This window comes from Coenobita brevimanus, chromosome 22 (genome assembly GCF_032717465.1).
Source record: "Coenobita brevimanus isolate Jiangsu-jjx chromosome 22, ASM3271746v2, whole genome shotgun sequence".
NCBI lineage: Eukaryota > Metazoa > Arthropoda > Malacostraca > Decapoda > Coenobitidae > Coenobita > Coenobita brevimanus.
In genome coordinates, this window is record NC_136975.1 from 38,395,286 (window position 1) to 38,408,223 (window position 12,938).

A 12,938-nucleotide genomic window follows, 5' to 3' on the forward strand; every position below is an offset into this window, starting at 1 on the left:
TAGGAATCAAAACCACTTTTCTCTATGCACATCAGGTCTGCGATCGATATTCTGTTATTTGTTGGTAAGGGGGAGTCAAGAAGTATTAACAAGCAGCAGGTGGCGACGTTTCTAGCAGTCAAGACCACTGGCGGAACATTTGAAATATAACCGGAACTGCAGGGAGGGGGGGGATTTCTCCTTTTCTTTAGCTGTATCATATTTTCTTTCCTAAACATCCAATGAAGAAAGAAAAACATTGCTTTTGGTTACTACAGACAGCTGATACACAACCATGAATAAATAAAAAGACTTTGAGTAACAAAACGAATAGGTAAGGCATGTTTTTAAGTATTCTGTAAGATTCTAACCTAACTGTTTGAGGCTTTATCAATGGGCAAAGAAATACTCTCCCCGCTCCTTTTAATTTTTACTCAGTGCTGGATCCGTCCCTTGAGAGAATGCTAACAAGTTGGGGTAGGAGGAGGGGATGATGTAAACACGTCAAGGGATTACTGAAGTTCTTTCATTTTAGCCTGGCTCAGATTTTCGACCTTTTACTGCTTACAGTATTTCACACACTCAGTTGCAAAAAAAGACAATGCTACGGATGTACATCCGTTTCATATATATATATATATTTTTTGCTTGCATATTCTAGTGTTAATCTACCGTATCCCTGCTTGTCGTAAAAGGCGACTAAAAGGGTTGGCGGAGGGTTAGTGCCCCTCCCCGGAAAACAACTAACTAAAAAGACAAACAGTAAGCCTCGGACAAGGACTGACCAAAAGATGACGACCAAGGACAGGACAAAGGACATGGTTATCGGAACTTGGAATGTAAGGGGAGCGAATGATGAGGTGAAAGAGAGAGAGCTTGTCCAGGTGCTTGAGGGTGCGAAAGTTGATGTATGCGGAATAACTGAAACGAAATGGAGAGGTGAGAGTGAGAGTGGGAGTATGGATGGGGTATATGTGCAGGAGTAGGTAAGAATGAGAAGGCAAAAGAATGAGTATGTCTAGCTGAGAGTAAAAGATGGAACAGCTGAGAGTAAAAGATGGAAGGAGAGCATAAGAGAGTATGGATCAGTTGGGTCAAGGATTGTGTGGGTAAGATTGAAAGTTGGAATACAAATGTGGGCGATTGTGTGTGTGTATGCGCCAACGCAAGATCGTGCAAGCAGAGTGAGAGAAGAGTTCTGGACAAATGTGGAAGTGTGCATGGAAAAGTTTGGAAGGGATGAGAGAGTGTTTTTGATCGGTGATATGAATGGTAAAGTAGGGAATGTGGAGGTGGATGGAATAGTTGGTGAGTGGGGTGTGCCTGCTGAGATAGATGAGAATGGCAGTGCGTTAGTGGATATTTGTGCTGGGAGGGGGTTGGTGATAGCCAAAACCCTCTTCAGGCACAAGATGATCCACAGGTATACATGGCGAGTGATGAGAAGGGTGGGTGGTGAACTGAATGAAAGGAAGGCAATGATTGATTATGTGTGTGTGGATGAAAGGATGCGAAAATGTGTAATGGATGCAAGAGCTTATAGAGGTTGGGGGAGTGGACTTTCTGACCACTACTTGGTGGTGGCCAGAATCAAGGTCCAATTAGGATGAATAAAAGAAGGGAAGGACGGGAAGAAGGAGTATTTGTAAGGAGAGTGGGAAGGTTACAAGAGGATGAGAAAAAGGCAGAGTATAAGAGAGAAGTGGAGGAACGATTGGGCAAATATGAATTGGAGCAGATGGGGGACGTGGAAGGTGTGTGCAGGATATTTACAGAAGAAATATGTGCAGCATGTGATGTGGTGTGTGGGATGAAGAGAAGACGGAGGGGTGTGCAAGGAAGAGCATGGTGGAATGAAGAGGTGAGACAGGCTGTAGCGCAAAAGAAGAAAGCATACAATGAATGGATGAGAAATAGGGACGTGGAAGAAGTTGAGAGGTGGAAGAGAGAGTTATATGTAGAAAGAATGAGAGAGGTGAAAAGATTAGTAAGAGAGAGTAAGAAGAGAGTGGATGAGGAATTTGGAAGGAACTTGAGTGTAAAATGGAGGGACTGTAAGAAAATGTTCTGGAAAGAGGTGAAAAGAGTAAGACAGGGTGGAAGTGAAGTTAGCAGGGGAGTGAAAGATAAAAATGGTAGATTACTAGTGGAGAAGAGCGAAAAAGTGAGCAGAGGGAGAGAACACTTTAAGGAATTGTTGAACACAGAGGATGGAAGTAATGCGAGGATACGGTAAGTGGCTGGGGAATGGCTGGAAGGAGGAGGGAGGTGAGAAGACAGGAAGAAATCAGTAGGATAGAAGTTGTGGAAGCAATGAAGAAAGTTAAATTGGGGAAAGCCCCAGGAATTGATGGAGTGTGTGGTGAAATGCTGAAGCATGGGGGAGAGATAGTAGTAGCATGGATGTGGAAAATGTGCAGATTGGCCTGGGAGGAAGGTAAAGTCCCGGAGGATTGGAAGTCAGGTATAATTATTCCGTTTTACAAAGGAAAAGGGGAAAAAGAAGCGTGTGGTAATCATAGGGGCGTCTGTCTTCTTAGTATAACAGGAAAAGTGTATGGTAGGATACTTACTGACAGAGTTAGAGAAAGAACAGAGGAATTAGTTGGAGAAGAACAGGGAGGCTTTAGGAAGGGAAGAGGTTGTGTAGATCAGATATTCATTCTTAGATCTTTAGTGGAAAAGTTTCTAGAGAAGGGAAAGAAGTTGTATACGGCCTTCATGGATTTGGAGAAAGCATATGACAGGGTGAATAGACAAGGATTGTGGAAAGTATTAAGAATATATGGAGTAGATGGGAAGTTGCTGAATGCTGTGAAGGGTATGTATGATGGTGCTAAGGCTGCAGTGCGTGTGGATGGTGAACTGAGTGAATTTTTCTCTTTGAAGGTTGGGTTGAAACAGGGATGTGTCATGTCTCCATGGTTGTTCAATCTGTACATGGATGGGGTAATAAAAGAGGTACGGTACAAGGAAGGGTAGTGGATGTTGGAGTGGCCCTGGTGAGAGAGGGTAGTGTTTGGAAACTCCCTGTACTGTTGTTTGCAGATGATACTGTGTTGTTGAGTGAAGACGAAGGAGAGCTGCAAGGCTTGATGGATGAGTTTGGGAGAGTGTGTAAGAAACGGAATCTAAAGGTGAATGTAGGGAAGAATAAAAGTGATGGTCTTTGAGAGACGTGAAGTCAGTGAATGTACAGCGAGGTTGGATGGTGAGGAATTGGAAAATGTGAGTACGTTTAAGTACTTGGGTAGTGTGATGAGTAAGGATGGAGGTTTGGAGGGAGAAGTGCTTGAAAGGGTACAGCATGGAAGAAAGGTTGCTGGTTCCTTGAAAGCAGTGATAAGAAGCAGGGAAGTGAGCATGGAAGTGAAAAAGTTACTACATGACAGTATTATGATACCAACTCTAACGTATGGAAGTGAAGCTTGGACGTTGCTGGAAGGACTCAAGTCAAGAGTGAGAGCAGTGGAAATGAGTTATTTAAGAGAAGCCCGTGGAGTCACATGGAGAGACAGGCTGACAAATGAGAATATAAAGGAGCGTTGTGGTGTGGATGTGATAGGAAGCGTCAGGAGGAATACACTGAGGTGGGTTGGCCAAGTGGAGAGGATGGAGGGTGAAAGACTGACGAAGAGAGTGTATGTGAGTGAGGTGGAAGGGGGAAGAGGGAGGGGGAGGCCGAGGATGAGATGGAGGGATGGGGTGGAGAGGTATATGAGAGAGGGGGGGGGTGAGTTGGGAGCAGGGTAGTGAAATGGCGGGGGACAGGGCGACGTGGAGGCGATTTGTTTGTGGCCATCCCGAACGGGATTGAGGCGTCTGGCAATAGATAGATAGATATATAGATAATCTACCGTTATAACTTATCATTAAAGATGGAGACATGACAATTTTAGGCCAAAATAAAGTAAAAGGAATAAAATAGGAGAAATTAGCAGGTCGATGAAACGAACAGACAAGCTGAGAGACTTGCAGCAAATGACGTCATACAGCTGTCAAGATGTTAGTAACAAGTGTTTTGCTAATGCGGTCCCATGTTAATCTGAAACGTGCACCTTGTGAACAGCAGGCTTGAGCCACGCTTCTGCTGTCCGCCATCCTCCTTATGGGGGAAAGGGAAGCAGATGAGGAACGTTTGTATAAACACGCAGTTGTGCTGCCCAGATATATGAACGCCACCACATGAAAGCGTCCCTCTCCAGCACCTGGGGATTAACATATCATGAGACTGCTAGTAAGTGAATTTTGCAAGTCGAGGAACTAACATGAAGGGTTAATAATTTCATGCTGAGAAGCTGCCAACAGAATACATTATTCAACTATGGACACGAGGGTAATATGCAGTGATAGGAGCAGGGGATAAAATATAATGAACACATTAGGAGACTGCCTGCAGGTGAATTTAGCAAGCTGAGGAATTGGCAAATGAGAAGAAAAAAAATAATAATAACAACAATAATAATAATAATAATAATAATAATAATAATAATAATAATGATAATAACTGGCAGAGGCTGGTGGTAAGAGACACAAGTTACAAGCGACATGACAAGCAGATCAAAGGGTGAATAGGGCATACTGTAACTGAGGGACTGATGAACGAATTAAGCAGGTTAGGAGAGAGATGACGCAAATTTAGCAGACAGAGATTTCAGAAAAAAACTAGCTAAGGTACAGGTAAGAGGCGACTTTAGCATGCGATGGAGATACCTGGTTAAGAGTTATATTATTAAGTAAAAATCAGTGAAGTTTCGGGAATGACTTCACGAGGACTGGGGACTGTTAAGGTTGAGAAGGAGGTAGCAAGTAGGCTACACAAGTCATAGGCAGATGCGAGACCATATGAGGTTTGGGTGGACTGAATCACCACGCGTCTGAAAATCCTAAGGGTGTGACTGACTAACCAAGCCGCTCGTAGAGAGATGGTCCCGCATCTAAAAATGATAAATTTATTGTGGAAAAATCTTAATCCAATATACGAACAATTGTAAATTAATCCATAAAGGGTAAGGTGGGACATTTATAAGGAATTTATTTAACCTACGGTATTTCGACTGATTACAACCACTGTTACCACCACCAGTATCATCGGCGAATTCCTACCTCAGTACCACACCAGCAACCACTATCTACCACTACACTACAATCATCACTAGTACCATCTACAAACATAACTACAAGTCTCACTACCATCCCAACTACCACATTACCACCACCATCTACCACTCTAACCAGCACCATCTACCACCCCAACCTGAACCATGTGTCACCCCAACCACCGTCATCTACCACCCCAACCACCACCACCTACCACTCCAACCACCACTACCTACCACCATCTGTTAGACGTCGCACAAAGCACTGCCACCTAGGTTACCATCCCACGTACCACCATAACCAGCATCATCTATAAGCCAACCACCACCATCTACCGCTTCAAATATTACCACCACTACCACCGCAGACGCCACCACCACCATAACTACCACTCCACCCACCACCACAACTACCACCACCACCTACCACTCTAACCACCACCACAACTACCATTATCTACCACAATCTCCCAGGTCGACCATGTACCTGGGCGAAGACTCCCGGGTGCCGGTCGAAGAAGTACTCGTTGAGGAGCTGGTCATAGTTGGCGAGGTTCTCTGTGAGGCGGGACAGGCGGGTGGCAGGGATCTTTTTCAGTGTGGCCTGTGGGAGGGAGAGACGCGTGTGGTTATGGCTGCGAGGGAGAGAATGAAGAAAAGAAGGAGGTAGGAAGGGAGGAGAGGATGGAAATAGCGAGGGAAGGAAGAAAGGAAGAAGGTAAGTAGGGAGAAGAGAATTGCACTAGGGAGGGAAAGAAGAATGGAAGGACGTACGGAGGGAGGAGAGGAAAGAAGCAGGGAGGGCAGGAAGAAAGGAAGGCGATAAGCAGGAAGGAGAGAATAGATGTAGGGAGGGAAGGAGGATGAAGGTACAGAAGGATAGGATGAAGGATAGGGAAGGAGGATGAAGGTACAGAAGGATAAGATGAAGGATGAGGGAAAGGAGGGAAGGAAGCATGGAGGCCAGGAGGAAAGGGAATTTGGAAGTGGGGAGGGACAGGAGATAGGAAGGATGGACAAAGGGATGGAAGAAAGAATAAAGGTAGGCAGAATGGACGAAGAAGTGGAAGGAAGAATGAAGGTAGGTAGGAACAGAAGGAGGTAGGAAGGGAAGAAAGAACAGACGTAGAGTAGGGAGGGAAAGAAGGATGGACATACGGATGGAAAGACAGACGTAAAGTAGAGAGGGAGGGAAAGATGGACGTAGGGAAAGAAGGAAGAATGAAGGTAGGGAGGGAAAACAGGAGGGGAAGAGGGATACGGGAGTGGATGGACGAGAAGCAGAGAGTGAAACAGGAAGATGAGAAGGAGAGAGGAACACAGGGATGGAGAGATGAAAGAAAGATGAAGAAAAGAAGGGGAAAAGAAAGGAGGGTGAGAGGAGGGATACACGGACAGAGAGGGAAAGAAAGACATATGGTCTGGGGATGGAAAGGAATGGAAGCGAGGAAGGGTGTACGTAAACAGAAAACAAGACAGACATTAGAAAGGAAGAACAGAAAGAAGGAAGAGGAAAGAAAGTAAATTGACAGAATAAAAGAACTGTAGGTATATTTAACCACTGGAATGAAGCATCAAATACCCGGAGGAAAAGAGAATGAGAAAGGAAGTAGGCAACGTGGAATGAAGTGTAAAATCGAACAAAAACAAAAGGAGTACCGATGAGCTTGGAGGAAAGGGATGGGAAAGAAACAGTGATGGAAAGATAAAGTGTGAAATGAAGGAAGGAAAAATGTAAGGAAAGGTGGAATGTTTTTCTTTGAAAAGTAATGGGATGGGAAAAAAAAAAAAAATGGAAGGAAGGAAGAAAAGTCACGGTTGCCTAAGATCTAAGATTGGCAAGACGTGATGAGTGGGAAGAAAGAAAGAATGATGGAAGGGAGGGACTGATGGAGGAATGGAGAGAATGAACAAGAGCTAGAAGAAAGAATAAAGGAAAAATTAGAGGGAGTGGACGACAGAAGGAGGGAGGGAAGGAATGAAGGAAGCAAGGATGGAAGGAAAAAAAGCACAAGTGACTTCGCTCGTTACGTTTACCCCAGCCAGGGACATACCGGCTTTGCCACCACGCCCTCAGCATCCCCTCGAAGGACATACAGTACATCTGGACTAAACATGGAATGTCAACTACTGGACTCCAATGGCTGCAGGTTCAGTTTCGTTAAAACTGTTAATCAGGCTCTGGAGTTTTGTTATACATACATACTCGTATATATACAAACTCAACGTCATATAGACATACATACAAATTCAACGTCAACCGGTTAAACATTAAAATCTGAACTGTTTCCATCACGTAACTGAGGGGATAAAAAATCCGTGAGGCTTATGTGAAACTAGCAAAACTATACTCTTATAACCCGCTACATTTCACTGACCACCGTCGCTGTGATGGCCTAAACACCCCCTCAGAACACATCATTCTGGACCAAACTCGGGTAATTGTCAGCTACTGGACCCTAATGGTTGCTTGTGTCGAGTCTGGTTTAAAAAAAATTGTGAGGGTTCGGAGTTCTGTTACACACACACACACACACACACACACACACACACACACACACACACACACACACACACACACATACACACACACACACACACACACACACACACACACACACACACATACACACACACACACGTTTCCTCCTACCAAAGATCATAAAGGAATCAAATGGGAGAAAGTTAGACCAAAAAGTGAAGACAGGGGAGGATGTATATTTCAGATCCTCTCTCTCTCTCTCTCTCTCTCTCTCTCTGCCTTCCACATTTTGGCTGCACCTCACAAGAAGAACCACATGCACATAGTTTTCTTCTGTTTTTTTTTCCTTATAGCTAACTTCATGTACTCTTGTGGGACAGAGCCATTCCATAAACAAGACGTATAAAGACTGAGGCACTATACACTTGATATGTGATCCTCCATATATATACTTCAGTTGCACATTTTATCTCTTTCTATGCTTCCATAAATATCTGATTTTCTGATATATTCAGTTATTATATCCATCACCATCTTGGCCTACCATGCTTCCTCCTACCTCTAATCACTCACATATACCTTTTTGCCAACCCATCTTTAGTCCTTTTTCCTACCTGCCTGTTCCTGCATTATTCCCCTTCCCCCCCCCTTCTCATAACTTTCCACACCTGTAATGTAGCCCGTATACTGTGCATCAGATTTAGACATCTTGTTCACTGTAGGAACAGCTCAGTCTGCTGGTGTGAGGAGAGCAGACATGTCAGCAGCTTCAAGAAATTAGCAAAGTAATCATGCAATCATGAACGTATAAATGCAATGCTCGACATGAATGCATTACGGGAAATACAATATGATGCAGGGTAGATACTATTACGTGGACTGAGCCGTCCCCGCAACACACGAAGTTTACTAGTTAAGAAGCCAAGGAGTGTGGTATATGGATCATCTTAACCCTCTGAGGCACGTTGACATGAACTGCATTCTTTGTGGTTAGGCATGTAAATGGATGTAGACGCAAATTGCGTTGTTAAGCAGAAAAAACACCGTCAAAAGAAACGTTTTCGGCCGATTTGTGTCAAATTTTGGTGCGTTCTAGTGGGTGTGTCTCTCTTCCGAGGCAAACACTTGGCAACACTGTGACTGCTCTGATGAGACAATGCGCAGCAGAAAAACCTCAGTATCTCATGACCAGGCAGGCTGAAGGGTAGCACTGCTGTCAGTCGTCCCTTTAAAGATGTAGAATTATTAATTTCAGATTTACAGATAGCTACTGATACCCACTAGCGTGACTGTACAGTTGTGCAACAAGTCTAAACAGTTCAATTCAAAGTAGTCTGTTATGTAAGTGCATTGTTCAAGCACATGTATGACCAGCCCATAATACACAACCTTACACACTCCAGGCACATATTGAACTAAGCTTCAAGTTATAGCAAGATGGAGAGGAAGCAGCACCAGATTGGCTCAGTCTAGCCTTCTTGTTTTAACCTGTTTTCAACAGGATCAATACAGAGTTTGTGTCACAAAATTTTAAACATTTCTGTTTTTAATGAGTCTAAAGTCATGCTTACCAGTATTCGGGGAGGCGGTGGCTGAATCGGTAGAGAGGCGGCCTACAGTCCTAATGGACCCAGGATCGAATCCCGGCTGGGGCAGGGAACAGTTTAAGGATTTGAATTTCCTAGAAAGCAGACTTTCCTGATCTACCAGATGACCCGCTATGTAAAAATACCCCCGCTAATACCAATACACCAATCCTGTATGAGAGAGCCCTAGCATGTATTCAATATGGATGGTGGGTGTTAGCGCCGAAGTGGTGACATGTGGAGGTGTAGGAGGACCACTGGGCCTGGGGATAGGTCACTGCCCTCGAGAAATAGTCCTGAAGCCTTTGCCCAGAGTCGGACACGTTATCTATATATATATATATATATATATATATATATATATATATATATATATATATATATATATATATATATATATGCACAATCAACGCGATTAATAGATAAAAACATTCAAACCAAAACCAATAAAGCCAATAAACATGTTTTGGGAGTTTATTAAAAAAAAACAAAAAAAACATGGTTTTTCGTGCTTATGAAAAAAATCGATGTTTCTTTCCACCCTGCTTCAGATTCCTCGCGCAGTCTCCGGTTCTCCTGGAATCGTTGCGAGACCCTGAGGCGAGAATAATAATACCAGTGAAAACAATAGTCTCCACCTATGCAAAAGATGGAGACTAATACAGTACTAATAGTAATAAACATAAAAGCCACATTCACCTTATACGTTTCGTGCCTGATTCCGCCCACATTGAGGACCACCCTGTTCTCGGCGTCCATGGCTGGGCGGGGGCGGGGCGGGGCAGTGTGGGCAGGGGCGGGGACAGGGGCGGGGTGGAGGGGGTGGGGGCGGCGTGGCGGGGGAAGGAGGAGAGGGTCAGGTGGTGCACACCGCTCTACTCCCCCTCCTCCCTACCTCCTCCTGTAGGAAGAGAAAGAACAGTAATATTAAAGTCATGGGCTTCAAAATGAACAATAATCTATTAATAAATCATCATCGTCATCATGACCATAATCATCATCATCGTGAAAACTGTTATAGGCTAGTTAGGTATAATTTTACAGTAAAAAAAAAAAAAATCATCGACAATATCATTATCATCATCATCACGTAACAATATTATTTAGGTTTAGTTAAAAAAAAAAAAAAAAACTATCCTGGAGTTTCGTGTATAAGATCATTTTTCTGCAGTGCACATAATGGACACCCCACATATAAATTTCAGAGGAGCATTGATATGGAGGGATGGGGTGGAGAGGTATATGAGAGAGGGGGGTGTGAGTTGGGAGCAGGGCAGTGAAATGGCGGGGGACAGGGCGACTTGGAGGCGATTTGTTTGTGGCCACCCCAAACGGGATTGAGGAATCTGGCAATAGATAGATAGATGTTTACCTTAAATACCGTAGGTTATGAAGTCAGTATTTACGCAGCTGTGGACTTCATGTTTTCTTTCCTTTTTTTTTTTTTTTTTTTTTTTTTAAGTGACGATTCGTGCTTAGCGGTCCTGCTAATATATATATATATATATATATATATATATATATATATATATATATATATATATATATATATATATATATATGCAGAGACCTGACATCACCGTGAAGATATGTATGCAAACTAACCACAGGAGAAATGAAAGAAGCGACAGTGAGTACTTTCGTATATTACATCTTCAGACAGATGTCTGAAGATGTAACATACTAAAGTACTCTCTGGAGCTCCCTTCATTTCTCCTGTGGTTAGTTTGCATATATATATATATATATATATATATATATATATATATATATATATATATATATATATATATATATATATATATATATATATATAGTTAACTACAGAATTCTTATCACACTGCTATAATGAGTAAAACACTGAAATTACGACACACTTCAAAAGAGGTGCGAAAATGTAGACGCGGTGTAAAAATGTGAAAATGTGAGGGATATGCGAGTGGATGGACACAACAAATGCAACCAAAATTGAGAAAATATCGCTAACATTACTACCATCACTTACACACCTACCACCCTAACTACCACGACTACCACCATAACCACCACAATATCACATGAATTGTCAGCACCACCACACTTGACATTATAACTACAACCACTACCCTAACTATACAACCACTACCATAACCACCAACCCAACTATCACCACTACCCTAACTACCACCACCACCACAACTACCAGCTTGTTAGGGTTTACGAGCTGACCTATGAAAAGTTCCACAAAAATTCCCCCCCCCCTCTCTCTCTCTCTCTCTCCACTATAATAACTTTCAACCTCTTTTTCTCTCATTCCATTCTATTTCTCCACACTCACTACCGTATTATCCCTCCCTCTCCCTCTCTTCAATTCCATCCTTCTGCCCTCCCCTCCATTATTTCCTTCCTCTCATTGCCCTTTCGTCCTAGCTACCTATGCCTTCCTTCCCCTTCCCTCTCCGACTCCTTTCTAAATCCCTATCCCCGCTTCTCCCCCCCCCCTCTCTCTCTCTCCCTTTATCCTCCATACCGGTACTCCTCTCTCCCCTTCCATCATCTCCTTCATTTCCCCCTACCCTTCTTCCCCGACCTGCACTCATTTTTCTTTTCTCTTCCTCCAGCCTCCCTTTCCCCTTCCCTTCCCTCATTCTTCTCGTTTTCTCCGCCTCCTCTCCTCCTTTCCTCTTCTATCTTCTCCTTCCCGTTCTCTTCTTCTCCATACCTCTCCAGTACCTATTCAGGCAGTTTTCACCCTTGAGTTTGATACCGCACACAAACACGAATTTGAATATTTATCATGCAACGTAAAGACTTACTCCTCCTGAGCAGCACTGTCCCTGAAATCAGCAATATTGGGGTTTGGGGCTGGGCCATTTATTTCACACACCGCACACACAAGTAACTGATTACGTGTCCCTTGGTAGCATTTTGTGAACTAAAACGCGAACCTTCCCTTTTACCTGAACGCTTATGAGGCACATCCGGTTAGGGCGATTTAACCCACTAAACAACCTGATGCCCATCATGGCTTGTATGGTTACTACCCAACATAGTGAATGATTTCCTAGAGTACAGGAAACCATCCGGCTTTTCACTCCGCTGGGTCACCTAGAAGTGGCACTACATCATGTGAGTGGAAGGTGGCCGCTACCACCTGTCAAAGAAAAAGCTAGCTACTCGCGAAAAAATAACCACGATTTTACTTTGTATTTCTGGGGCACTCGGTGTGTTAAGTGTACAAGTATTATGAAACTTTCAACAAACTCTGTTATTCAACTAGAAATCTGACGCGGAAAATGTTACCGTTCAAATTTCGTCTAGGACTCCAAACATGTGTCCGTGGCACAGCTTATATAAACACAAACAACACTCCCTCACAATACAGTCTCTCTCACACGTAAATAACACCTTCCCCTGAACAATTTGCCAGGGTGGGATGCAAGAGAAATAAAATTAACCTACGTGCTCCTCCGACATGGCTTGAGAGCAAGCAGTGGAAATGACATCATGGGTGGGATATTAGATATGACCACTACCCGCCTTCCTGGCTTGACAGTATACACAAACACAGGATGGTCTGTAAATAGCACTCAATTAGAAACTCGCATGGTAGTCTTATGCGTGGCGGGGACGGTTCAGTCCGATGGTGAAGACGAGGGTTTGGCAGTGGAAGTATGAAATATAAAACAATGAAGCTTGGTAGACACTAATAATGCTAACTGAACCGTTCTGGAAGCAAAAGAAAAATCGTCCGGTGGTGTGAAAGAGGAACTTTATATGCGAACCATCCTGTACACACACACACATTATATA

At 43.4% G+C, this 12,938-nt stretch overlaps 1 protein-coding gene across 1 annotated transcript in view; it reads right to left on the bottom strand.

Annotated features, from left to right (window-relative positions):
- Positions 1-11,924, bottom strand: part of Shaw (potassium voltage-gated channel shaker cognate w) — an 84,553-nt gene extending 72,629 nt beyond the window's left edge. Inside the window, exons 1-3 of the mRNA XM_080266785.1 lie at positions 11,900-11,924; positions 9,846-9,907; positions 5,566-5,682 (exon numbers count right to left, since the gene is read on the bottom strand). Coding sequence (XP_080122911.1) covers positions 5,566-5,682; positions 9,846-9,907; positions 11,900-11,924 — 204 coding nt within the window. The remainder of the gene's footprint in view (positions 1-5,565; positions 5,683-9,845; positions 9,908-11,899) is intronic.
- Between the last annotated feature and the right edge of the window lie 1,014 nt (positions 11,925-12,938).